The 27915-nt window shown below is 47.0% G+C and overlaps 1 protein-coding gene and 1 long non-coding RNA gene across 5 annotated transcripts; one reads left to right on the forward strand and one right to left on the reverse strand.

Annotated features, from left to right (window-relative positions):
- The first annotated feature begins 1459 nt into the window (after window positions 1–1459).
- TSC22D2 (TSC22 domain family member 2) lies at window positions 1460–25532 on the forward strand. Of its 4 annotated transcripts, none has more exons than XM_064384970.1 (4): window positions 1461–3991; window positions 16561–16669; window positions 23141–23192; window positions 23916–24055. In XM_064384970.1, exons 1-3 carry the CDS (start codon window positions 2028–2030, stop codon window positions 23168–23170), a joined length of 2103 nt encoding a protein of 700 aa, XP_064241040.1. In that variant the 5' UTR covers window positions 1461–2027; the 3' UTR covers window positions 23171–23192; window positions 23916–24055. The 4 variants fall into 4 exon arrangements, with proteins under 4 accessions (XP_064241038.1, XP_064241040.1, XP_064241036.1 ...); XM_064384966.1 differs by having other exon boundaries at window positions 1463–3991; window positions 16561–16632; window positions 23916–25532; XM_064384968.1 differs by lacking the exons at window positions 23141–23192; window positions 23916–24055 and adding an exon at window positions 20357–23130 and having other exon boundaries at window positions 1460–3991.
- Window positions 24559–27770, reverse strand: LOC135278472 (uncharacterized). The gene is made up of 2 exons (XR_010345978.1): window positions 27166–27770; window positions 24559–26492 (listed from the first exon to the last, which is right to left on the reverse strand). It is a non-coding gene; the product is annotated as an uncharacterized LOC135278472 (long non-coding RNA).
- Between the last annotated feature and the right edge of the window lie 145 nt (window positions 27771–27915).

Here is a 27915-nt window from a genome sequence, read left to right on the forward strand (position 1 = left end):
GCGCTGGCGCTCGCACACACCAACAGAAGGATGTGGGAATTCCTTTTAACACCCTGTGGCCAATGTTTTTCTTGAAGGAAAAAAAGAATACGTACATGCTTGACACAATAAAAATATCAGTGTATTTGTGCCCAATATACTGGAATATTGTTCAGCACTAATTCAATGTCGCAAAAATATTATCAGTGTAACACTGACAAGGCCATTGTGTGGTTTACTGTGTGAATCTTGGCTAACCTGGCTGTGGACTGTAGCCATTTTCACACTTGACTTTTCAGAAACCTTTTGGGTTTGTTAGTGAATCAGGTCACCTTATTCATTCTTGTTCCTTATCCTTGACCATTTTACCTTTTATTAATTTCCCTTTCTTCCTTGCCAGACTACACTACGTGCCACAGTCCCCATTCCTCGCTGCAGTGCTGACAGCGCTGTCAGGCCGGGGCAGGAGCAGCGGCCGCAGCAGCCGGCGGGGCCTGTCCCCAGCGCTGCTGGCCCTGCTGGGGCACCGCCAGCGCGGACCCCCGCTCCGGGGAGGACAGGGCAGGGAATGGAGCCCCGGGAGGGGCTGGGGGAGCCGGGGAGGGAATGGAGCCCAGGAGAGGCTGAGGGAGCTGGGAAGGGAATGGAGCCCCGGGAGGGGATGAGGGAGCTGGGAAGGGAATGGAGCCCCGGGAGGGGATGAGGGAGCTGGGAAGGGAATGGAGCCCAGGAGGGGATGAGGGAGCTGGGGAGGGAATGGAGCCCGGGAGTGGCTCAGGGAGCTGGGAAGGGGCTCAGCCTGGAGCAAAGGAGGCTCAGGGGGCCCTTGTGGCTCTGCACAGCTCCTGCCAGGAGGGGACAGCCGGGGGTCGGGCTGTGCTCCAGGGAACAGGGACAGGAGCAGAGGGAACGGCCTCAGGCCGGGCCAGGGCAGGCTCAGGGTGGGCACAGCAGGAATTTCCCCATGGAAAGGGGGTCAGGCCTTGGCAGGAGCTGCCCAGGGAGGGTTGGAGTGCCCATCCCTGCAGGCATCCCAGGGAGGCCTGGACGGGGCAGCCAGCGCTCTGGGTTGGGTGACAAGGTGGGCATGGGGCACAGCTTGGTCTCAGCGGTCCGTTCCAGCCGGAATGACACCGTGGTGCCGCGGCTCGGGGTCCGGGTCACTGTCCCGGCTCGGGGCCCCGGCCCGGCGCTGGTCCAACCGCAGCGGGCGCACCGCCCGGCCCCGCCCGACGAGGGCGCTCTCTCGCGTTCGCCAGCGCTCCGGCGGGGCCGCGCACTCGCCGCCGGCCGGGGCTGCGTGCGGCCGGGCGCGACCAACCCCCGGGGGGGGAGGGGGGAGAACTCGGCGTGCGCCGCCATATCCCAACCGTCCCCCGCAGGCCGCGCTCCCCCGCCACCCCCGCGCCGCCCTGCTCTGCTTTGCGCCGGGCCGTGACGTCACCCGGCGGGGGCGTGGCCACGTCGCTCCCAGGGTGCAGCGCACAAGTTGAGCCCCATCTTGGGCGAGCGGAGCCGCGGCCCTACCGCGCTCCGGCAGCTCCGGGGCCGGTGCAGCGCAGCGGGTCCGCCCGCCCGCGGCCGCTGAGCGCCGCTCCCCGGGCCGCCGCGGCGCCCGCACCCCGCCTGCGGCGCGGCGGGGGTTTGCCCGTGGGGCGAGCCCGCGGGCCGGTTGCGAGCAGGATGCGCCTGGCGCTGGTCTCCAGGTAGAGCGCGGAGACAGCGGGGGGGGTGGGACACGGGGCCGCCGGCCTCGCCCGGCCAGCGCGGGGCCCCTCGCGCGGGGCGGGCCGCGGGCCCGCTGCTGCGGCCCGCAGGAAGCCGCGGGGCGCTCGGAGCGGCGGCAGGGAGGAGAAGGAGGCCCGGCCGCGGGAAGAGGGCTGCGGATAGGGAGGAAGAGGAGGAGCGCCGCCGCCCCCCGCCCGCCGCAGGAAGCCGCCGGAGGATGTACGGTAGCGCCCGGGGCCCGGCCGGCACGCCGTGACAGCCCGCCCCAGCACCCCGCTCGCCTCGCCACGGCCGGCCGAACGCCTTCCTGCGGAGGAAACATGTCCAAGATGCCGGCCAAGAAGAAGAGCTGCTTCCAGATCACCAGCGTGACCACGGCGCAGGTGGCCAGCAGCATCACCGAGGACACCGAGAGCCTGGATGACCCGGATGAGTCCCGCACCGAGGACGTGTCTTCTGAAATCTTTGATGTTTCGCGAGCCACCGACTACGGCCCCGAGGACGTCTGTGAGCGGAGCTCCTCCGAAGAGACTCTCAACAACGTGGGCGAGGCCGAAACTCCCAGCAGCGTCTCTCCCAATCTCCTTTTGGACGGGCAGCTGGCTGTGGCTGCTGCTGGGGTGGCTGCAGGCCCCAACGGGGGGGCTGTGCCCAAAAGTTCGGCTGTGCCCCTGCCAGCTGTTGCTCCTGGCACAGCTGGGGGGGGAGGCAGCAGTGCTCAGGCTGCCCTGCCCTCCACAGGGCCTTCTGCACCCAGTGCCCCCGGGGCCATGTCTCAGACGGCGGCTGCTGCGTGCAGCTCACGCTTCAGGGTGATCAAGCTGGACCACGGTACTGGGGAGCCCTACAGGCGAGGCCGATGGACGTGTATGGAGTACTATGACCGGGATTCAGATGGTGGTGGTGTTCTGGGCAGGACTGGAGATTGCATTAGGCACAGCAGCACCTTCGAACAGGCTGCTCAAGACAGGGACAGTGGCCTCGGTGCCACAGGAGGTTCTGTTGTGATCTCGGCTGTGCCAGCATCAGCCCATGGCCCCGATTCTATAGCTGACAGCTCCCTGGCTGCTGTGTCACAGCTGCTTCAGACAGAGAAAATGAACCAGTCCTCTCTACAGCAACCTAGTTTTGTCATTGGGCAACAGCAACAGCCCGTAGGTGGGGCCGTGCCTCAGAGTACTGCTCAGCCTGTGTTTTCTGGGGCTTCGGGAGCAAGTCAGCAAATGATAGTGCCGCAGCAACCGCAGGTAAATCCGCAGGGTGTTTCACAGGCTGGAGCCAACGGGAAAGGCATGGCACCTCCAAATGTGACAGCAGGGCAGTCAAGCATTCCTGTGGCCCAGCAGCAGGTGCAGCAGGCAAACATACCAGTGACTCAACCTCAACAATTTGCTTATTCTCAGTCCCAGATTCCACCAGTGCATCTACTGCCGACGCAGCCTCCTGGGCAGGCTGAATACATGCAGCACATGACAATTATGCAGTCTCAAGGAGCTATTCAGCAGGCTGCTACAAGCTCTGCTCCAAGTACTGTGGCCTCCAGCCTTCCTGTGGGGCAGGTGACAGGCCAGAACCCCTCGCCTGTGGGAGCGCCAGTGATGGGGGTGTCAGCGCAGCCCAGCGAAGCAGTCGCACAGGGGTCGGGGCTGTTGCAGAGTGGCCAAGCACAAGCAAGTCAGCCTGCCCTCCCGCAGCCGGGAGGTGTGGTGCAGCCAGGCCTTGGGCATACGGGGGTTGTGCAACAGAAATCTGTGACTCAGCATCCAATGGGGGGAAGCAGTCAAGTGTCGGGAATGCCTGGCGCTGCCCATGCTGTGGTCCCTGGAGTCCAGAGCGTGCCTGCAGTTGTGCCCGGTACAAGTGTGCCTAGTGCGTCCACCACCGCTTCTGCTGCTATGCCAAACGTCCCTGTTACGCTGGTCCAGTCCCAGCTGACGAGCCACCCTTCTGTCAGCAGAAGCACTGGCGCGGTCCAGTCCCAGCACGTCGGACACTCGATGATGCAAGGCGCGCCCAACGCGCCCGCCAGCCTGCCTCAGGCGAGCCTCGGACAGTTTCAGACCCAGGCCCAGTCCTTAGCAGGCCAGATTGATGATACTAGAAGAAAATCGGAGCCCCTACCTCAGCCACCAGTTTCTCTTATAGCTGAAAATAAACCTCTTGTGAAGCCTCCCATTCCAGACACTCTAGCAAATCCTCTTCAGTTACCTGCAAGTACTCCAATGAACAGTCTTGCCAGCTCTGTTTTTGGCATATCCATTCCTGTTGATGGTGATGAAGACAGGTATGAATCATTTTATAATGCCATAAAAAAGAATTGAATTTTTAGGGAGAAAAAAGTCAACTTTCAAGTTATTGCCAAGTGTTTTTTGTAAATTCATATTTTCAGAAAGTCGTGCTGAGGTTCACCTGGACTATATTTTAAGAGTGCAAACCATAGCAAAGTATTTAGGCCAGTAGTGAATTGTACTTGTTTTTTGCAGGGTGTGAGTGTGATTACTTTTCTTACAAAATGGGGTACAAAGTATCCTGAAAGCTGCTTAATGCATGAATAACATTACCTCTTCAAAATCAGAAGACTGAAAGCTGTCTTTCTGTAGCCTAGCCCGTGGCTCAGGATGCGAGAAGAGCTGTTCTCTCATTTTTCCAGAATGCATTATAAAGCACTTCAATGACAGCTGGGTTAAAATGACACTATTGCAGTGTTAAATCTGTGTGGTGGTATCTCAGGGTTTTTAACACAGACTCTTGATTTTTACCCTGCTGTGGAGTTAACACGTCATAGTGTCAGTAAGGAAAGTACTTGCACTTGGATGTGGATTTGTGTGCAAATCCCTAGGCAGGGAAAGCTCTGCAGAGAATGGTCCTTTGTGCTGAGAAAACAGACACTACTTGGGCAAAGATGTGGCACGGTGGGAAGTACAACCTTACAGTGAGTTTTTTTAAATTGGAAAGTAATTTGGAACTATGACTTGTAACAGAGGAGTGTGGTGTGAGCAGACTCCTAAGAGGGCCTGAGCGAGGGAGTGGGTGTGTGGCTGCTGTTCCCATGGACACGTCAGACTGCTCTGAAGGCCAAACCACTTGATTGACTTCTTGGAGGGAAAGAAGAATCAAGCAGTATTTGAGCACTGAATTTAAGTTCCAACATTTTCTGTCAGAATTGCTGCAGTTTGGAGGAAGGGAATACATGTGTGCTACTTGTTTTTAAAAATAGGCATTAGGCCACTATGAAGTGATCTTGTGGTGAATTTCTCTGTAAGTCTTCCCTCACCTTGAGACAGCACCAGACATTAAGATAATATAGTCAGTGTTGATTTGAGCATGTTTTAGTGAAGCAGCTGTGTCTGTGGAGCTGGGGTGCAGTGGATGGAGAGAGCACCTCAAAGTGGGTGTTTGGGGAGTTCAGGCTGCAGGTTTAATGGAGGCCTGTGCTCGCTGGAGCATTGGCTGACGCTGTGTCTGAGAAAGTAACTGCAGTGCTGTTCTGCAAGGAAAAGCTGTGGTTTGGAGACCTGTGCTGGTTTTGAATAAAGTGGTAAAGGACTGACTAGAAGTTTAAAATTTACTTGCAGTTTGCCTACCTTAAGAGGACTGCTAATCTGGCTAAAAAACTGCCTTGTGCAAATAAGGTTTGATTTCAAGCTGGTGGGTTCTTTTCATAGCTCAGTGTTTTTTGAGAAGATGATTTGTCTGGTGTTTAATCATTCTGTTGATTCAGGAATCAGAAAGAAAAGAATGCATTTTGCATTTGTTTTCCATAGCTTCTAATACTTAATATAAATTGTGGTAATGAACATGATTATCTGTGACAACTGAATAACTTCTGTGTAAAGATAGAGAAAAACTTATCCTGCTTTTTCAAGTTAGGGGCATCTTTGTGTGGCACTCCAGTGGGTCAGTTCTTGGAACAGAACAGTGATTCTTAAAGTTAGTTATCTAGTTTAGTCCTTGAACTTGCCACCTTGTAGTGGTGCTTTACATGGTGTTCATGTCTAAAGAGACTCTTTCAGACACTTTGCCATGAGAACTAGGAGTAAGAAATGGAAATGGGGTCTGAATGCAGTGTGCTCTTTTTGGCAGGCCGTGCTGTGGTGTTCAATAGAGAAACGAGTGTCTGGTTATCAGGGAAGGAGAGCCTATGTGTCATTTGTCAGCTTCTGCACTGGGTGATAAAACTGTGCTGTGTGCTGGGTTGTCAGAAAGCCAGGAGCACACGTATAGTGTGAGTCTTTCCTGGCTGGGAAGGTGGTTCTGGTAAGCCATGAAAGCTCACCTTAAACAGACCTAGACCTCGTACATAAGGTAGGAGATAGACACAGAGACAGTTTATTCTTTGCTCCCCTCAAGCAGTAGCCTGACTTCCACCAGCTTCAGACAGAGAAAGGTGACAATGAAAACCTAGCAGCTTGTAAAGGCTGTTTTACCTCTTGGTTTTTATTTGCTTTACTCTCTGAGAAGGCTTTATTGTAAAATAGTCTCCTGCTGTCTGCTGTTCTATTCTTGCTCCTGCTTTTTTCCTGTTTCCAGCCATTTAAATTGTGCTGCCACTCCCATGGGCTTTGCCCAGCTGCCTTATCTTCTGGAATCGGTGGTGAAATAGTTAATGAAGACCTTCAAGTGTCATTAATAGGCTGGGGGTTGACGCTGATAAAGCTATTAAAGCACAAAGGGAGCTGATACATCATGAGTCATGGTTTGTGCTGGCAGGTCCAGGAAGTTAGCTCACAGCTCAGTTCAGAGAGGTTACTTGGTGGTCATTGAAGCTATAAATCTGTGAAAAGCGTTTTTCTTTTTGTCTTTCATACTGTTAATGCGTAACATTTCCAGAAAGGGGGCTCAGTGTGGAGGCAGGTGTCTGTGTTTCTTCTGGCACCTTCAGTTATTCTTCAATATTTGCACGTACCTGAAGCTTCACAGACTTGTGTAGATCATTCTCCTGTAGTCTTCTTCTAAAACAGTGACTCATCAAGGAGTAGTGTATAGCTCTCAATACCCTGGATTTACCTGGAAAGTCACCATTCTGAATAGGAAGAGGAACTCTTTGAAAGGTAAAATAGTTAAGATGGAAATTCTTTGAAAGCAGCATGTCGTTGATGCAGTAAACATGATGTAAAAAGTTGATCAGTTCATGTATTTCTGAAAAAAAAAATTTTGTATTACTCCTATCTTATAGTCTGCTGTTTTAAATCAAACAGCATCTAAGGTTATTAGGGGTGGAGGTGATCTAGCCTGATACATAAAGAGAACTATGTCTGTAGATTGCTTTCTTCCAAGCCATTGCCCAAAGACTTTTAATTTCCTGTTCCCATAGCTGAGTACACTTTGACAGTAGTCTATAAAAACCTGTGGTTTCTTGCATTGACCTGATGAATAGTGAAGAATCAATTAATTGGAAGATCTTGTCTGGGGACGAAGAAAGGTGGATAGGTGGTCCAAAAGAATGAAAAAGAAAAAAGCCTTCAGTGTGTCACTTCTTCCTTGAAAAGCAAAGCCAGTATTTCAGTTGATGTGTCCAAATTGCTAAGCTCTTAAAAAGAAAAAATTGTTGTGTGAAAGTTATGAAATATTTACAGCATAACACATTTTCCTCTTTAAATGTGGCTGCAAATAAAATAAACTGCAGCAGTATTAAAGGATGGAGGAACTAGTACTGATACTGAGGCAGATGTGGGTACTGCTGTCTCAAACAGGGAACCTGAAAAATACTTTGCCTAATGTGTAAAAACATTATTAGAACTAGGTCTCAGAATTGCTCTGACTCTTCTTTTGTTGGGCCTCAGCACTAGTACTAATTATTTTGAAGGGAGGGCAGTTAGAGCACCTGAGAGGATTTTGGTATCAGTGTGTGTCAGATTCTCTGCTTGCCCTTATGCCCATGTATACACAAATTTGTAATTGACAAGCAGAATGTTTCATCTGGCTTAATAACTTTATTTTGGCTCTTGGGGGAAAATAAATATGTGGCTTCTGTTAAAAGAATGTTACTGAGAAAGCTTGTTCAAACCTCCTACATGTTTGGCAGACTTTTGGGGCAAAATATTACTAGGGCTGTTGGAAAAGGAGCAGAGTATAGATCATTTTCCAGAGATAACTGACCGGCTTGAACTGTTCCGGCTGTATTCCAGGAACAGTAATGAATGGCTGCAATTGTGAACTGTCGGCTATGGCAGCTGAGCTGTTGAGAACCCGATTGTGCAGGGCTCTCCGCAGCGTGCTGCGAGCTCAGCTAAATCACCTATTTGTGTGGAGCACTAACTGCTGGGAGAACTGTGCTGCTGGGACCATGTTCATCGTGTAAGGACGAAACTGGGCATGGGATCACTTAGGTATTGCCCTAGATGCATATTTCATTGTGCTCCTAAAGAAAAAAGTAAGTTTGCTGCAAGTACCTACCAGTACATGATACTTGAATTGAATTAGTTTGCAGTGTTAGCCCTTTCTTCACCTTGCTCGTGAACTTCGTAGGGGTTTGAGCTCTCCTACAGCTGCAGGCTTGTTCTCAGCTCTCCTGCTGAAGGCCTGTGTTTGTGAGTGTGTGAGGAAGCAGGTGGGACTTTACGCTCCAGAGCCTGGAGAGCCTTTGGTTTAACAGACAGTTTGAAAACTGAGCTGGGACTTCTGGGGTGGCCTCTGCAGCTCATGGCAGCAAACAATGGTTAATGCAAAGAAACTCCAGTTGGTTGTCTTCACTGCTTACTATACATTGTATAACAGAAATTACCAAAGGTAACTGCAGCACTGCATGGGTTTCTGCGTGGTAGAAAGCCTATTGTGCTGTGCAGTCAGTAGAGTGGTGCAAGATAGCGAAACAAAACTGTGGTTGCTTGTTTGACAGTGCTGTTTCCCAGTTTAAACATTCAAATGCTTTTGTGAAGGAGGAGTCAATATATTCTTAAAATTAATGAGGTACAAGTATTTCAGATGAGAGAGTTATTAAAAGGAGGAAATGGGGAAAGTAGTTGAAAGAAATTCACAGTGATACTGTTCAGGTTGTTTCAAAGACTGTAGTGACCAGCCCTGACAGGAGAGGTTCCCTGTTGCTCGGCTGCTGGGGGTTAGTTTTCTCCTCATCTCCTATAGAAGGTGTTCCATAGCTGATTTCTGAGTGCTGTCTGTATGACAGAAATGACAGCATATGTTTTATGGAAGCGATTTTAAACTTGTTAAAAGCTGAATATTGAAGTATTTGGATGTTTTGAAAAGGCAGGACTACCAAACTGCTCTCAGACATCAGAAGGGCTGAAAGTTCTCAGAGGCTGCATTTTTACAGGAGCTGCTGATAATTTTTATGACTTCAGGTGACACTATAGTAAAGAGGAGTTGCTCCCTGTTACTGTACTGGATGTTTGAGATATCAGCCTGTTGTGTGTTGGGGCTGTATATTAATTTTCCTTCTTAAAAGCTGGCAATTAGCAGTTTCTGTTGCTCAGGAGAAGTTCAAATCTTGTTTGTGCTTTACATGTCAGCAATGGTTCCTTAAGAAACTTCTGTGAGACTCCTCCTGCTAAAGTACATCTGGATGGTTCTGTTCAGTAAATCTAGATTGTCAGGCACAGGTGTCTGCTTTTATTCCTATATTTGACAAAGTATAAGGATAGAAGTATTTATAGTAACTGCTAAAGCCACTGTCTTCTGAGAAGATTCTCCAGACATAGGAGGTCACTTGAAGTGCAGAATGAGGTTGCACTTTCATTCCTCTTGAAAATTACTCAGTCTTTAAACTTCACACTTCATAAATATGAATGTGTATTAAGTGCCAGGAAATCTTTGCCTTATGGGATAGTCTATTTTCATCCAGGCAGGGCAGGTGAATTACTTGGCCACATGAAGGGACAGCTATATGCTTGTCTTAATTTTCTTTGTCAAGCAAAGTAAAATTAGTCCAAGATGTGTCTATCTGTTCTCCCTTTGAAGCTTTGAAGGATGCATTTGGGTTGTGACAGCCTGCTTGAGTGTTTCTGTCAGTGCGGAGAGAAGGTAGAAATATTAATTAGTGCCCTGGAGAGGTGTCAGCTGTCAGTGGCACTGACAGCTGCCGGGTTTGTCTGGTACACAATAAAGGTTGCAAAGTGGAGTGGGGATCTGGGCACAGCAGGTGTGGCCTCAGCAGTGCTGAGGGGAGGGATCCCCTCCCTCCACCTGCTGGACTTTGCCCTGTGCAGCCCAGGGTAGCATTCACCCCCTCTGCAGGGAGGGCAGAGTCCTGACCCGTTTGTCTGGGAGGGGATGAGTGTGGCAGGTGTGTGAGCTTGCAGGGGAGGAGTGTAGATTGGATAGCAGATAGATACTGCTTTCAGTGAGTTTCTGAAGCTTTTGCACCCATCTCAAGCAGATTTAATATCCAATAGAGGATGGGGTGGTCAGAAATGAGGGTTAAAAAATGCTGCTTGCTTCTCCACCAAGTTACTTTGGCTATTTTTGTAGGGGTGTGGATGAGAGCTCCTGGGAATGTCTCCTATGTAGAACACTCTTTGGTGGGTGCAAGGCCTGTAAATACCTTGACCAACCCTACAAATGCATTTTTAAAAATACTTTTTCAGTAAAGCAAGTGGTGAGCACTCACTGGCAGTATGGGCTGGCCTGAAACGTGAGTGGTAGAGACTTTGTAAATGGTGTGGGAAGGCAGACAGATTTATAATATACTGTGTAAAAAAAAGTGCCGTACATGGCCTAGGATCAAATATCTTTTTTTAAAGCTGAATGTGTCATTTGAAACGTTTGCTCATACATGCATTCCTGACCATTATCACATGGGTAGGACAGGTGGGATTTGTCTGAGTCTGCTTGAAGCTGTTTTATCCACTCATTTTTTTTCTCCCCACAGATACTGGAATATTTTGTTGTCAAAAATACAAGAGCCATTTGTATTTATAGATGACTGAAGTAGCTGAGTGTTGTCACTGCAACTTGGCGGGAGAAAAAAAAATCTCAGTGTAGTTTTATTTGAGGATGAGTATTCAAGCCCTGTTCCACTTGCAGGGCCACTTTCACCAGAAATCACAGGCAGCTTTCCCTTCATCACTGTGTTTGAGAAAACTGGGTTTTGTGGGCATCACAGGCAGCAGGAGCCTGATCATCTTCAATAACATGTTCATACATACAAATACATGCCTTTTCTTTACCAGCCATGCTGTATAAAAGTCAATTCTTTTGAGGGGTTTTGCAGATTTTTGGATCTATAATGCAGTACTAGCAAACTGGATCTTTACGTTTCAGAAATGCTGAATTTATTATTTTGCTCCCTCCTGTATACCAGTGTATTAGGGTCTGCTGGGTAGGAGCACTCAGAGCTTGCTCTCTTGGATGGGGTAATTTGCAGGAGAGTATGATGGCATAGTGATATTCTTTGGCAGATATCAGTAGATGCCAAAGGGTTCCACTCCATGTGAAGTGAGTTCAAGGTGTTTGTTGAGACCATGGGTGTTATTTTCAATAAGACTTTGTTTTTTGGGTTTTTTTGTTTGTTTGTTTGGTTGGTTTTTTGTTTTGTGGTTTTTTTTTTTGTTTGTTTGTTTTTTTGGGTTTTTTTTGGTTTTTTTTTTTTACATTTCTCAGTTCATTCAAATGTGGATAATATTGGTGAGTTTTTCTATGGCTTTTCTTGACAGAGGTGAGAATCCCTGACTAGATCAGGCAGACTTTCTGCATTGCTGTTATCAGCTTGTAATCTATAAGTTTCTCTCTGAAAATGTGATCTGCTGTTGACTTTTTGCCTGGAAGCCAGGCTGTGCATCATGTGAACTACTTTGTTCTGTATCCTCCCTCCAAGAACTGAAGGTTGATTATATCCAGTGAGAAGACAAATCATTAGTACAAAAAAATCTTACACTTGTTACATGTTTTGATTTAAGAACGGAAGCCCTCAGATTAGTCTTCACACAGTTTGTAAGATGATGTAATTAAAGTTCAGCCTGACTGACAGCCTTCACAGAAGAGCCGTGCTTCATTAGCAGGTGGCGTGTTAATTACCGTGTCTGTGGCAGTGCTGTCTGGGACAGCAGGAGAGCCTTGGGTGCCTGGCTGGGACAGGAGCGCTCCGAGCCTGGCTTCAGGAACTGGGGAGGCAGCATGCTGAGGATGGAAAGGGTCATGGCTGCATCCTGGAAATCATAAAGCTGTTATGATTACAGCTGTACGCAGCACTCCTGAGCCTTGGGGACCAGTCTGTGGCACCCAGGAGAACTGGACTCCAGAGTTTTGAGCTGCAGCTGTTGAATTCAGGAATAAGAAGATGCTTAGAAAGTTGTTGTGTTCTTTCTATGATTAGTATTAAATAGTCATACTGCAATTCACTATTTGAACTCTTAAGCAAAGCTCCTTCAGAATTAGTGTATGGTTATGACCCATTACAGGTAATAATGAAACATTTATTAATTTTTTAAATTATTTATTAAAGTCACATAATTACGTAAAACAAGTGATAACCTTGGTAGGGTTTGGAAAGTATTCCTGGTGTTGTTTTTAAGTACTCAAGCTCACCCAGAGCAGGGAAAGGTTGATGCCAGTGTTTCAACAGAGCAGGCAAGTGATCAGGGAAGTGCTGCTGCCAGACTTCATACTCTCTGTATTTGAGACAGTTGTCTGTATTTCCTTCTCCTTAGAGACTTCTAGTCGCTGCAGGAAATTATTTGCCAAAATCTTTTGAGAGCAAGGTGAAGAAATATGGGCCACTGCTTTTGGTTTATCCAGTGAAGATCAGTTCCCTGCAGTGTGCTTTCTCTATGCTATTACAATGTTTTTGTTTTGTAGTAGCATGTGAAACCCCTTTAAATCCATTGTGGCATTTGAGAGCCACTGCCCCAAAAACTGTCATGTAGGTTGGTCATTGAGTCAGCCTTTCCTCTTACCTGTAGCTAGCATGAACCTAAAACTGAGTGTTAAATCTCTGAATTTTGGCTGGTCTTCTAGGGCATGTATAGCAAGTATAATGGGTTTAAGGAACTGCATGAACAGAATATGCAATTAAACACATGACTTCAGAGCTTGAGATGTTATTTTCCTTAATTTTGCATTGACTCCCCCACATTTAGTCCCTGTTAGTTTTCTCCTGCAAAGCTTTGTGCTCCAGTTAATGTTCTGTAGATTGAGTCTTATGAAAGAAAGCTAATTCAAAGTTGCAGCTGCTTTAAATAGAATGTGCTAAAAATAAAGTGAAACATCTTTTAAAAGGAGAAGGATAGAGGAGGAATTCTGTTACTAGTGTAAACATAATCTCAAAATGCCATAAACTATGCTGCAAGTTTCTTGATAAACTGTGATCAAGTGATCATCAAATCCCTCATCCAGATCTCAGATGAACCCTGCCAAATGTAATTTTGAGAGCAGCTGTAATCAGTGCCCATTGCAGTAACTCAGTAAACAGCCTTTTGTTACCAACAAAAATGTCACACAAGGTGGCAATAAAAGCTCAACTCATTTTATGGCATGGTCACATCTCCTGTGGCTTTCTATATGAGATCTGTTAATTGTTCTCAGAAGGAATTATGACTGAAGTGAGCTTCTGTAAAGGTCACCCATGTGTGCTTGCTTCTGTCTGGGTTGTGAAGATGTGCTTCTGTTCTTTGGTTTTCCTTAGAGGTATTGAGCATGGATTGTCTGACCTGTTGTTCTCATGTTCTTCAAAGACAGGTCGTTAGGCCTTTTGAATGTTTTGCATCATTCCTATTCTCAAACATAAAGAAAATAACTCAGTGAGGTTGAGAGAGAACTGTCTGAGGTGGTATTAATTTTTTGTTGGGAAAAAAGTACTATTTTACATATGTTCTTGCCCTCAATTTCTGAGGTTGGTCAGTAGTTTGAAGACTGAAACTTGTTCATGAACAATGATGTTACTATTTCTTTCAAAGGAAGTAGCTGGTAAAAAGGCATCTGTGCAGCAGCCGCTGTATGTCGGGCTGATACCCAGTCCAAAGCCAGTATCATTACTTGAACCAAAAGGCATTTATCTGTATGCTTGATGATTTGCCAGCTTTCCCAGGCATGGTTTCTAGCAAACAGAGCCTTCAAGGATGAAGTTTGTATTTGGCATATTGTCCTGATGAATGGCAGTGGGAGGATACACTTCCAGCTGTGATGTGAGACACGGGATGAGGTCTAGGCTTCCCTTTCGAAGGGACAGCTTGATGTCCTGGGCATTCAGAGGGCTAAGTTCTCCTTCTTTAAATTTGGATCAAATTTTCTGTTGCATGAAAACTGTTCTTAAAAACAAGAGCATGGGAGAGAGTTGTGAATATTGGCATTCATGAGCTTCTAAAGGACATAAATGCAGTATGTGTTGTAGGACTTGTTTAGAGAGACATAGAAGCATTTTTGGCCACTTGAGATACAGTTTGAATGTTTAAGTGTACTAAGCTGGGAATTAATTCAGCCCATGTACCCTTGGGGATACCTGGTCTCTCTCACCAGAGACAGAGGAAGAGAAGTTCTGGAGTACCTTCTGTGGAAGGTGCTTGCTATTTCTCTGCATCAGCATCTGGGACATTGCTGTGCTGTGTGGCTCTCAGTTCCTCTGTATCAGTCTGCCAAGGACTGGAGCTGAGTCCTGACCTCAGACCTGGCAGTCTGCCGGGGAGGAGACATAGACAATCTGCTTTTCTGGTCCAGGCTGTCCCTGCATTCACTTAGGGCAGTGTCAGGAGGACCTGTGGGGCTCCAGCTATGGCACAGAAGCAGCAGGCTAGGTTTTAGTGCTGCTGTAAGCTGTTTTCTCAGTTGTTCCTGCAAACAGGCATTTTAATAGTTCTCTAACCTTTCATTGTTTCTTATGGTTAAACTAGATGCCTCAGCAGTCTGAAACTCAATCATATTAGTTCAGATCTGTGTGTGAGGCATCATTCATGATGCCTCTGTGTATTTGCTTTTCCTGTTTAGGTACACACACCCCCATTAATTATTTTTAAAATACATAGCTGTGGAGTAGAAAAGATTCTTTTACTTGTCTGAAGTAATGCAAAAGCAATTTCAACAGTAGGAGTTACAAATGAGAATCTAATAAGGAAATTTTTTCTGTATCTTTTTAGACACTTGCTTAAGAACAGTACACAAATACAGAGCATAGAGAGTATCAGTATAAAAATAGACTATATGGAATACATGCTGTGTGGTTATAGATCACTTTTTATACTTAACAGTAGCAACACGGCTTTATATGCCACAAGTAAATTTATCTTGGAAGTTAAATAACTTTCTATTTACAGCTTCATTCCGAGGAAGGGACTGTACATGCTCCTGACAGCTGCGTTAGAAAGAAGAGCCTGGGCCTTGCTTTCAGCAAAGGAGTGCTCTCTTTATCTGCAGATGCCAATTGTTTTCCACATGTGAAGTCCTATTACACAAATGTCCTTTAGCTATTGTGTTGCTCTTCCTGTAATTATTTGTTGAGTTGTGTGCAGTACTTCTTAGGAAAATGTGGATGTTACCTACATAGGAGGATGATGTTTATCAGTTTCGATCAAGCAACTTCTGTAACAGGCTTTAAGTTAAATTCCAGACTCGCATGATTTTTTTTTTTTGAAGGGTACAGTGCTGAAGGTGGGAAAAGGAATGACAGACACTTTAAACTCAGACACTTCTGATCATTGCTGATACACAAATACCACTATCCTTCCAAGATTTTTTGTATACACCTGCCATAAGAATTGAATTACTTCTGATAGTGTTTTCTTATGGTGCTACTTCTGTGATGTTTTTGTTTTATTTTATGTAATTTTTATTATGCAGTAATTGTATTTCAGTTGAAACAATTAAGTAACTTGAAGACAGTTGCTTTTAGAAATATTCTTGCCATAAACTTAGAAAAGGGATTGATGCCTGTGCTTCCAATGTGATATAAACTTCTCATTTTAAAACAGATTCTAAAAGGAATTTGAACTCATGCTTGCATTTCTGAAGGTCTTTCAGCAAGGCTGTTGCATTTGTCTCTAGGGCTGGCATAGCTCTGCCCACATGAGGATGAGCAGTTTGAGAAGAGAGTTTCTCAGTTTCAGTATAACACTGCTGCAGCCAGTGGCAGCAGAGAACTGTGTGCTTCCAGTATCTAGTTTACAACAAACGTTCAGGTGAGACTTTGGAGAAGTAAAGTTTTCTAATTGCATTGTCAGTGTAGTCGCCGTGGTGGGGCTGAGGCTGGGGGGTCAGGCTGCCTCAGGGCTCTGGCACTGGAATGTGGGCACAGTGTGTGGTTTTCAGCAAGGGGACTGTGCTCTGGGCTGGTGGCGGTGAGGGCCCTCTGGGCATGCATGGCCAGGGGCTTGCCCTCTTGCACCTCGGGAAGGGGGAACGTGGCTGAGAGGTGCTTACAAAGGGAGTCCACGTTCCATTTTCCATTTCTAGCTGGAGCTGTTTTTCACTTGTAACTTGATCTGTCGTAGTTTGAATGTGGCATATTGAGCTCTGACTTCCCCTTGGAGGAATCATCTGTTTTGAGTATAAGGCAGGGGGTTAAGTAGGATGGAAACACTGGGTACTGTGTGCAGAGGTAGTCTGGGACATACCAAAAATGGGAAAGGTGTCTCTTGGGTTTAGGTATGTTTGGCATTAGGGTGGTGGTCAGCTAAACTATACAGTGTTGGCAGCAGGACGGGAGATGTCTTAATTGTTGGCCTTACAGTCTCATCTTTGTACAGGAGCAGCTTGATATAGCCTGAAGATCCATAGGGCTGGAGAATTACTCTTTTGTTTTGGATCCTTGTGTCCTTAATGCAAAGTCATAGAAATAGTAGGGCCTTTCAAACGTTTGTTTAACCTGTCTGGATAGCTAATTCACTTTGTAATGCAGGTTGAATTAAGAGAGTTGGTATTTTTATTACGTACCCGTTTTCAATATGTCTGTCTGATTCTTGGATCTCATAGGAATCCGTCAACTGCATTCTACCAAGCGTTCCATTTCAACAAGTTACACGAGTCAAAGACCACCTGGGATAGGTATGGATGCTTGAGTATGGAATGCATACATGCTGAGGTATGCATGAACTGCTTTGCTCTATGCAAGTTTCTCATTGTATTTGTTTGCACACAACTGCTGCCTGTGTTCAGAACTCCATATTGGGCTTCTGCAGTTTGAAGAGGTGAAAGCGGTCATGGAAGTGAAGTGTTTGTTCTGAAACATGGAACTAAACTCTTAAAATATGACATGACTTTTCTTCCTCCTTCCATTATGCATGTATCATACATGATGTGTAAGCTCAGAGTTTAATGCTAGTCAGCTCCTAGGCGACCTTCGCCTAAATATTCACAGTTTCCTTTTCCAAAAGAGGAAACTTTTTGGCATTGAGTCCTGTATCAGAAAACACATCATGAAAATATTACATTTAAACGCAATTTTGGCAAAGTTAAGATATTTATATCTTTAAACCAGGAAAAAAGCTTTCTGGCTTACTTTCATTCTGCTCAAGTAAAGCTGGATGGGGAACATAGGTGAACTGTGACAAGGACAAAGTAAATCTCCAAAGTTAGCATTGAACTCGTGGTGAGAAACTGCAGTGAAGTGCAACAGAGTCTTATCTGGCATGGATAGGACTTGAGAGAGGTGCATTACTAATTCATCAGTAGCTGCAAACTGTTTCTCTCCTGTGTGTTAATGATTTTGAGGGATTTTTTTTGTCAGCATTAAGTCAAAGTCCTAGTGATGATGTGATTTAATGCCTTGTGCTGCTCTGGCTTGTCAAAACTTCTGCTTAACAAGCTGTGTAGAATGTAAATTTTGTTTGGCTGTTGAAGTATTGATAACCATTTCGTCACTGTCCTGGCTGTATTTGACTTGAAAGGCTTCTCAACTTGCACAGCTCAGCTGAATCCTTTAAAGTTTGCCTTGCAACTGTTTGTATAATGCACAATGATGAAGGTTATAAGTAATGCTAAGTGTTCTGCTCTTTCTTTAAAAATTATTTTGTATTGCTGGGGTGCTGGCATTAAGCTCAGTTTCAAAGCACATCTTCCTTTTTCAGCAGTAAGTTGGATGAATTTGTGTTTTTGCTTTAAGCTCTGGATGATGCCACTTCCCTGTATTTATGGAACAGAGTTGGTATTTAGGTTTCAAGGACTTTGTTATTTCACTGGAACGAACTTCAGGGCTTAGAATACACATTTGGTTTGTAGACCAAAAGGTCACTTTGTGGTCTAGCCTTTAGCTGTTTCTCTATTTTCATGCCTCAAAATAAGTCTTAAGATGAGAAAGCTAATTCAAAAAACCCTAAAATCAAATAATGAATTATTAAGATGGAGGCTTCACAAATCTGACGTTTATGTACAATGCCTGAAGCAAATGCTGGAAATGTGGGACATAGAACATTAAATTCAGGTAGAAGAATGTAAATGGTTGCCTTTAAAATAACCTTGCATCTTTGCCAGTGAACTCTTTATGGTAAAAACAAGCATTTGTGACAACATAGAATGCAATTCATCAGGATTGATACATCTTTTAAACTTATAATCCATTCAAATTCCAAAGTTTTTGACAGGATTTTGCAGGTTTTGCATTTATACCCCAGTTATTGGATTTTAAGGTCACATTAGGCAGCTTTCCTTCACTGGATGACTGAAACTGAGAAGCTGTCGACTATAAATTTCCAGTAAAAGCTGGTGGAGGGAATGCCAGGGCCGTCAGTGAGCAGTGCAGCTTTTGGTGGGAGCCCTCGCAGGATGGAGCTGGGCAGGACACAGCAGGGGCTAGAACAAGAACATGGTGTGGGGCTTCTTTTGGCATCTCTGGTTCGGGAAAGAAAAATTGCTGCTGTGAAAACAATAAGCTTGTGTGGCTTCCTTAGAATCCCTTTGTTTGCCCATCACAAAATGTGAGGGTTGGCACACTGCAGAGCACCAGGACCATGGCAGTGAGCTCTTAATTACATTTTGCAGTTCTTTCAGAAGTACTTTGTGAACCTGAGGGGCTTGACTTAGATTTTCTGTTTATCCTGAAGTCTCCTTTCTGTGTAATTCTAGTATTTTTTCTAACAAATATGGATTATTCTGCTATGAGTAGCTGTCTCTGGGGACCTGCTGAAGTCAGCAGAGGTAGACACATGATACTGCAATAGAGAACAAGCGATTGCTGAATTGCTCCAGTGAATAGAGGGGTGTTTTCATGCACAGTGCCCCCATAGGTGTTGCTGAAGGCACAAGTCTCTCGTGTTGGTCTTTTCAGCTGATGTGATTTAAGAAGGGGAATAGAGGCTTCTTGGCATATTCACATGAGGCTGGGTGATTGTTCTTGGCCTGAGTTGTCTTCGCACAGTAAAGGTACCATACCAGCTTTGGGTGGGTCTGCCTGAAGCACAGACATTATTGGTAATCTTGAATTTAAAGTAGTAGGATTTATGTTTCCATTGCATTTATGTGTGAAGCATTAAACCTTCACAATATAAATTAACCCATGAAGTGTGTGTGGGAACTCCTGAGGTGGTGAATTCACTGCCTCAGGTTGTCACACATTCTCACATGGCTTTGACAAAGAGCAATAATGGAAGTCTGCAATACTCACACAGATCCTCTTTCCAGTCTGGATAGGTGATTGGATTGCTTGGAATGCTATCATTATAAGATATCTTTATGGGATGGAGGCTAATTAAATAGACCTTAACTCTTTGAAGAATAGAAAAGATTTCTCTGGATAGGCTGACTAGCTCAACCAGTGGTAAGACAGTAGCTCATAAACGAGTAAACAATGAGGGGAAGGAATAAATGACCACAGGGCTGGAGCTCTGGCCTGCCCAGTGTGGCAGCATTGCCCTGGGCACCTGCCAGCCCAGGCACATGGTAGTTAGTGGCTGTTATCAAGTGTTCCAGGCACAGCAGTGAGGTGATAAGAGCCGTGAGAGCAAAGAGTGGCCACTAGCAAGCAATGGGCTCTAGCAGACTCAGGCACACAAGCCCATGGCAAGCACAGGAGCTTCCAGGCAATAGCTGCACAGGAGGAACAGCTATCCATTCAATCTAGAACATCCCAGTGAAATCTGTCCTTACCTCAAACCCTTCCAAGCCCGTACTGGGTGCCAAAAAGGGCTGTCTTGGTTTAATCCTGCCAGCACTAAGCCCCATGCAGCCACTTGCTCAGCTCCCCCTCCTCCCAGAATGGGAAAAGTGAGAGAACTTGTCAGTTGAGGTAAAGACAATTTAATAGGTAAAGCAAAAGCCACTGAGATTTTTTTTAAACCATCAAAATGAGGATTTCTCTGACAAGAAGGTGTTTTGTCTACCTAGTATTTAAGGTAGGAAAACAATGGGTTTACTGTCCATCTCTGGGAATGACAAACTGTGCTTGGGGCATCTTTGATGTTTTTGCTGACTGTAAATTTTGCAGTGTACCTTGTGGGCTTCAGTGTGAACTAGGTGTACCAATAGAACATCTTTTTGGGTAGAGCCTTCATGGACATGACCTTAACTGGGAGGTCCAAGTCAAAATGAAATGTGCTGTGTTCAGTGTGTCTGTTTGATACTTCATGAACTGCAGAAGCTCAGTGTGGGATGGAGATTTTGCTGTTGAAAACAAATATTACATGATGAATGCACCCCTTCATTTGCCCTGTGGTACTCAATGTGGATTTTTTTGCAGTTTTGACAATAACTATCAGACTTCTGTAGCTCTTGGAGCAATCAGCAATTGGTCTTTTTTTACAAGAGCTAAATGGTGTCTTTCCTCTTCTAATTCCAGGATTTGCAAGTTGCATTGGCTCTACAGTGGATGGTGCACTCACAGAATGTGTCAGACTCTCTCTCCATTCAGTCATCCAAAAAGACTTGTTTAAGGGATATTTTGGGTTTCTTCCTGGCCTTTTCATAAGGACTGGAATGTATAAATGTCATTCTGCAGCCATGGGATAAAATATTTTTATGCAAACTGGAATTTGATGTCAAGAGTTTAGGATTTGAGAAAAATATACAAAATTTTAAGATTTGGCAGCACAGTTGGAGTTTCCCATGAGAGCAGCTGTCACTGGAGGGCTCTGCTCATGAATGTCCCACAGGGGCTGCTTGGTGTTGGGAGCACTGTCAGATGAATAAAGAACAAGATCATGTGGGAATTGTGCTACCATAACATCTAAATCTCATCTGCTTTTAGAAAGTGACATGAACTATAGTCAGCTGGCTTTATCCTGATGGCAAACTGGGGCACCCTGTGTCAGTGTGGAGCTCCTCCCAGGTGGGTGGATGAGTAGGGGTCTGCGTGGTGCCAGCCTCTGCCTGCTGAAGTTGGGAGCCAGGATGTGTCCAGGGAGCAGGGCTGGAATCTAGACTCAGCATCTCAGTCGTAGCACAGCTGCTCTGGGGATGAGGGCAGCAAGAACATTACCAAGTTGTGTATAAAGCTGCTTAGAGCTTTCAGCACTGTTGGTGTCATGTCAGGTGTGGGGTGTGTGGTAAAGCAGTGGTTTCCCTGGCTCATTCCAGTCACCCTGCAGGGAGGGACAGCTCCTACACCCTCCCTGCAGGCAGAGGGGAGCTCAGAGCACAAGTTACTCACAGGAAAGGTGCCTCTGCAGCACGCCATGCAGGTCAGCTCTTTGGGAGGCTGAGGGAAGGCTGCCTGTCTTTCTCATGGGACTGCTTGAATGCCTTAGAGTCATGTAGTGGGGTTTGTTGTTTTAAATAATCACGCTACAAAGTGGCTGAAACAGGAATAGAAGAACAAAGTTCCAATCTCAAGTTTGACTAGACGGGTATTGACAGCAGTTGTAGACTTGTGGTGCAGAGATGGGGAAGCAGATCCCACTGCCAAGTGTGCTATTTGCTTTAATTGTCCTCTCGTTACCTCTTCAGAGCTGCCTCATCTGACCTGTAGAGTGGTATCCATGAAGGACTGTGAGAGGACATGGAGTCTTGGGGATTTTGTGGTTCACGAACACTGATACTTCTGACAGAGTCAGATGAGTCTGATATGTGTTAACTCAACATGGAAAGGCATACTTCCCTTGGCATGAGTTATAAATAGCTTTTATTCTGAGGAGGTTTACCATAGATAGGTAAGAAAAGAGGCTTAGAAGACAGTAAGAGATTGGAACAATTTCCTTCCGAAATGGGTATTTAGTGCTTTTGGTTTGGGTTTCAAGACTGGTTCGGTAGAAGTAGAGGCTGTTGCTTCCCCAGTCTGCAAACCTGGTGCCCTCCAGTTGTCAAAGCCCAGTTCTAGTGCTGATGGTTCTATGGGAGCCCTTAAAATTAACTTCTCTGACCAGTATCACTCTTCAGGAGCTGAGCTGTGTTTCACATCTGTGACTAGTACTGCACATTGCCATACTCTTTGTAAAAAGCCTTGAGTGATTTTTTTCTTAACACTTGGTTTTTGGTGAGTTGCACAATTCCAGAGAGGTGAGTTTTCCAGCATGACTGCAACCCTTGCATTTTCCCCATGCTAACTCTACTAAACGTGGCTGCACACTACTGATAGCCATGTCCATGGCTGGGAGTGTTATCAGCAGCTCCCTGTTGGGGCTGTCACAGCCCAGGAACCACTGTCTGTGTCAGAGCGGGGCTGGGTGGGAAATGGGACCCCTGAGACCTGGGGTGGGAGGTGGCTGCTGGGGGCTGCAGCCCTGTGTGCCCTGGGGAGAGCCACGCTCCTCTCTGAACAGAGAAACCAGAGTCTGGGGGGCACAGGGCACCCCCGGCCTGCCGAAATCCCGACTGCAGAGCTGTGAGTGAGGGACTGGCTTGTGTGCCTGTGCTGTGACTTGGAAACAAACCCTGGCTATTACGGGCTGGGTTTCCATCACGCAGGATTCAGAGATCCCAGTTTGGGATCCCGTTGGCACAGTAAATAACATCCTCACAGTGTACTGAGGCGTGGTGGTGGACACCAGTGCCTGTGGAAGAGGCTGTGACCCCCAGCTGTGTGTTTGTCAGCTGTCAGACGGGATCCAGGGAGAGTTCACTGGGAACCAGTGGCCGCAGGCTCAGGGCTCTGGTCTCTCGCCCTCCTGCTGGTTGCTGCCGCAGGCTGCAGGGGCTGTGCTGCACCAGGAGCTGCTTACCTGGAACCTGGACTCAAGTGAGTCCAGAGAACAGGTATTAAAACAGGATTTTTTCTTCATTGCTTTATAAAAACAGTTTGGAAGAAATAATGCTAGTGAGAAGAATCCGATTAATATCCCATGAACTCTTGTTTCCCTCAGTGAAGCAAGCTGGTAAATGAGGCCAGGAATCAAAGCAGTTGGTTTAGTGTTTATTCTAGTGCATTTTCATGGCTATGGGTGTCGTAAGCCCAGTATGAGAAGGTATAACCTGAAGGAGCATGTTTCTTGTGGGTCACAACTGTACTGGGTAACTGGGTGGGGTGAGGGGTGTGAGGGGCATGGGACACCCCCCTGTGTGTGTATACTGGATTCTTGACTCTCAGCTTCAGCCTTCCAGTGACAGCATGATCCAGGAGTCCTGCGGGTGCACCCTTTTACCCGAGTGATACAATAACACTCACAGAGTTTTCTCATTGTATTTACAGTGCGTCTGGTGCAAGTGTTGTTGCCATTGACAACAAAATAGAACAGGCAATGGTAAGTAAAATATAAGTTATTTGTAATAGGATTAATGTGGTTCATCACTGAACATAAGTTTCCTGCTGTATTGTGTTTCTTAAGACTGTGATATCCCTCCAGGTGGGTCAGACTGAGAGCATCAATTGAAAAAAGGATTTTCTGTGTCATCTGTGAATGACCACAAACCATTATTGCTTTTACTGTTGGCCCAGAAATATTTTTCAGTTAATTTTCTTACAAATTGCTGGGAACAAAATGAGTGTTACTCTAGCCAAGTTCATTACTAGTTTTTCTGAAAGGTCGGGTATGCCATTCTTAACATGCTGCTCAGCTTCAGTTAGAGCTGTTGGATTTTTATTCTGATGATGTAAAAGCTTTCTTGTTGATTTGGTTCTCACACACCTCAGTGACGGGGCCTGTGTACCACAGACTATCCATACCCCATGTCACAGCATCAGAGCTGGTGCTTTCCTCCTGGGCAGCCGGGGCGTCATTCTTCTCCTTGGCTTCCGTGTAACTAAAGTGACTGCAGTGCTGGAGACAAAGCTTTTCATATCAGGCCTTCTTCACATAAGGGCTGGGTTGCTTGTGCTCGAAAGCTGATTTATTCATAAAATTTTGGCGATGAGTGCTTTTTTTTCCCAGGCTTACTGCAGTGCAAGCAGTAACAGTAAGTTCTGGGGCTGGGGTGAAGGAAACTTGTACTTTCCCGTGGTGTAACTGTCCCCTTCTTCTTTGCAGGATCTAGTGAAAAGCCATTTGATGTATGCAGTGAGAGAAGAAGTGGAAGTTCTGAAGGAACAAATAAAAGAATTAGTTGAAAGAAACTCTTTACTTGAACGAGAAAATGCACTGTTAAAATCCCTTTCCAACAACGATCAGTTGTCCCAGCTCTCCAGCCAGCAGGCCCCCAGCAGCACCTCGCAGGCGCAGCCCCCGCAGCCGCCGCAGCCCAACGTCTCCTCCGCGTGAGCCGGCCCGTCCTGTGCCACTGGCCCTCGGCCCCAGAGCGAGCAGCCTGCTTCTGTTGTGTGTTTGGCCTTTTCAGTATTAGACAATCACCCTGGCGGAGCTGCCCGCCGCCGCGGCCCCTGCCCGCACGGAGGCCGCGGGGCAGTCCTGCAGCCCCTGTGCTGGGCTTCAGCAGGGAGCTCTGCCAGAGCCTGGGTGGCTCTCCGAGGTTCCCATTGCTCCTGGGTTGCTTTGAGCCTTGCTGTCTGGTAAGGAGCAGCAATTCCTCTTCAGAGCCACTGTTCTTTTCATATAAGTAACATTTGCCTATGTTAGTTTCATTTATTTGTTTTATTTATTACAGGGCTGCTATTTTCATAATGTACATGAACAATGTCACAGAACTTTTGAATTTTTTTTTTTTTAATAAACGTCTGTATGGGTAAAATGATAGATGGGATTGCGTTAATAGATACAATGTCTAGGCAATAATTGAACAAAGAATCCTGGCATATTTCTAACACTAATGGCAATTGACCTTTGGTATTTATTTACGGTAGTAAAGATCCAGCTTGAATGTAAATTTTGTATAGAGTGTAAGTATGAAGACCATAGTGCATCTGTACAGGTAGTCACCAGTCCTTGTGATATAATAAATAAGTGATGGGCTATTTTGATGAAGAAAACTTTGCTCATTTCTGTTTCTACTTTTTAATAGAGAGAAGGGGGCCATGATTCCTCTGCTTTTTGACATTTCGTTTTTGGTTTGGTTTTTTGGGTGGGAATAAAAAGCTGTGAAATTGTTCAACCTACTTTGTAACCAAAGAAGCAAAGCTGTATAATTGAGTTGGTTGTTGGTTTTTTGTTTTGTTGTTTTGGGTTTGTTTTTTTTTATTTTATAATGCACATTCTTTATGTATTTTTTATTTAGTGTTTTCTCATTCACAACTTTCTTTGCTGTCTCGCATGATCTGCATGACCTGTAATCTTTGAACCACTTCCGTACCTCATGTTTTTATCCAGCACTCTTAGTGTAATATGTACTAGTCTGTGAACAATGTCAATAAAGAGAAAGAACAGCTGGTGTTGGTGGAGCTAAGCTAGTGTGCTAGGCACTAGTTGTTAAAACAAATAAATGAAGTGAGCCATCTTTTGTTCATTTAAAATGGTGTTTTGAATTTCGTATGCAGAAAACGTTTTGTTACATTGCAGATTTAATGTATTTAATAAATGCAACATGCAGATTAAATGCAGTGTATACTGAGTATTTAAATTAAAAATGTACATTTCATAAATACAGTTTCAAAAAAGACCATCATTTGTGTAAACTAATGCAGTGTGTCAAATTGATGTACAAATATATATATATTTTAACACATTTTCTGAAATTAAACCAGTTTTGTTGAATTTTTTGGCTGTAGATGTTGTTGCAGTATAATTAAATTCCGTAGCTCTTTTCTGAACAAAATGGAGAAATGCAATGTCAGTGAGGCAGTAAGAGACCAATGCCAGGGTTACCACTTCTCATGCAACAGACTGGTTTCTTCTCTTCTAGGGGAGGCATCGTCTGATGCTGTCGGTGGCTGCCTTAGGGGTTTGGGTTTGCACTGATAGCTCTAAATAAACATCTGGGCCTGCTGAGTCACTGCTGTGAATTCTGCTTCAGTACCGGAGCCCTGAGCAGCTCTAACTCTGCTCAGATTTATGTCTAAGGTAAAACAACAAACATTGGAAGCTGCAGGTTTTGGTGTCTGCAGATCTCAAAGAAGTGTCCATGTCCTGGAAAGCGAGAAGCATCTCCTCCTCCTGGTAAGCCTCAGTTCAGCACGGTTCAAACAAACTCTGTGTTGTGTGCTTATTAAAAAGTTCTTGTTAAAGTAACACCAAAATGATCTTTCCATTAGGTGTGGACTGGTGTTTTCTGCCTGCTGCAGCCCTGTGCTGTGAGTACAGCTGGGAGACTTTAGTGCACACAGATCAGAAAGCAAAGTATTCCAGTAGCTGTGTGTTTCCTCTGCAGTGCCATCAGTGGTTCCCTCCAGCTGTACGCTGAGGATGATGCTGGTAAAGTAAGAAAAAGGAACAAATTGGGGATTTCTGGGAACAAGAGTCCCTCAGGTGAGTAGTTGATTAAAACTTCTTGGAGGATACTCTGTACCTGTCACTTTTGAGTGGAACAGCACAGAGACAACTTTCTGAAGCTGACTCAGGGCTCATTGTTTTTGTGCAGGGAGCAGCGGGAGCAGCTCTGCTCCCCTCAGAACGCCTGTTCCCCTGTGTGTGAGCCGTGGGGCAGTGACAGGCACATCCTTCACACCGGGGAGCTGTGGAGGCGCTTTCTCCGAAAGCAAGAGGCACTTCGTAAATCTGAAAAAGGGGATGACACAAAGATTGAACTGATTCTCTTAGAAAGCCTTTGCTTTGCTCTGCTCCTGTCAGGTTTGCTCTGGGGGTTTGTGTTTAGTTTTTGCGTAGAGATAAGCTGTATTCGTCTCTGGACAGCATCTCGGCTGGGGAGAGCCCTGTGCACTGGCAGAAAGGGTCTGGGAGTGCTGCGGGCTCTTCTCCCGAGGCTGCCAGAGGAAAAGGAGCAGCAGTGCTCGCAGTCAGAGCGCCGTGGGGTCAGGGTGTGCGGCGGCCGCTGGCACTGCCCGCCCGGCTGGCGCTGCCCGGGCGCTGCTGTCACCCGCCCTTGTCCCGCCTGGCGCGGCCCCTGCCGCTGTCCCGGCACGCCGGGGGGAGCCGGCTGGGGGAGCCGCTCTCCACACCAGGTGCGGGTGCTCGAACGCGCCTTCGACATCGTGCCACTGCTCCATGTAGCTTTGGCATAAAGAGAAAGGATGCAGCTGCTGCGTTCACGGCAGCGTGTGCTGCAGCGCGGACCGGCAGCGGGCTGCAGCCGCGGCCTCACGGAACCGTCCGAACGCGGTGCAGCTGGGCTGAGGTGGCCCCGAGTCAGGCCCGGCGTCTCAGACCGGCGGTGGCGGAAGATGCGGGGAAAAGCTACGGAAACAGTGGAGGATGCGGAGGAAATGCTTACCGAGGAGAGCTTCAAGGCCGCGGCCCTGGCTCAGAGGGGAGCGCGGGCAAGAGGCCGGCACAGCAGCGGAGCGGGGGCCAGGTGAGGAGAGCACGGAGCGGCACAGACCCTTCCCGGCCCTTCCCCCGCGGCGGGCCCGTGGCGCAGCGGGACCTGCGCGGGCCGTGGCGGCCGCGAGGCGGCGCTGTGAGCGGGGCGGGGCTGCCCGCACCGCCCCCGCCGGGTCCCGGTCCCGTTCCCGTTCCTGTTCCCATTCCCGTTCCTGTTCCTGTTCCCGTTCTCATTTCCGATCTCGGGCCGTCTCCGCAGCCCAGGATCCGCAGCCTCGGGCCCTCGCGCCGCCCCCCGTGTCCCCGGCGCAGGGGCTGTTGCCGCTCCCGGCGCGCCGGTTCTTGGCGAGCGCGGCTGCTGTGGCGGCCGGGCGCGCGGTGCCGCGTGCGCGCGGATGGGCGGCACACGGAGCCGGGGCCGTGCGCGGTTCCGCAGCGGCGAGCGGCCTGGCGGGGCTGCGGGCGCCTCTCGCCTTGGGAGCCAAACCGTGCGCAGTCCTGCAGCCAGCCTTGAGGAGGCTGCACAGGAGAAAAAAAAAATAAAATTGAGACACAAGTGTGTTGCAGGTGGTTAATGACGTCACCTGAGCAAGCTCAGCGGCGCTGAGGAGCGAACCGTGCGCGGGGGCACAGCAGCCGGCCGGGGCCCGGAGAGGACAAGCTGCATCGCTCGGGGGGGAAATAAACGGGTGTTGCTCTG

This window comes from Passer domesticus, chromosome 11 (genome assembly GCF_036417665.1).
Source record: "Passer domesticus isolate bPasDom1 chromosome 11, bPasDom1.hap1, whole genome shotgun sequence".
NCBI lineage: Eukaryota > Metazoa > Chordata > Aves > Passeriformes > Passeridae > Passer > Passer domesticus.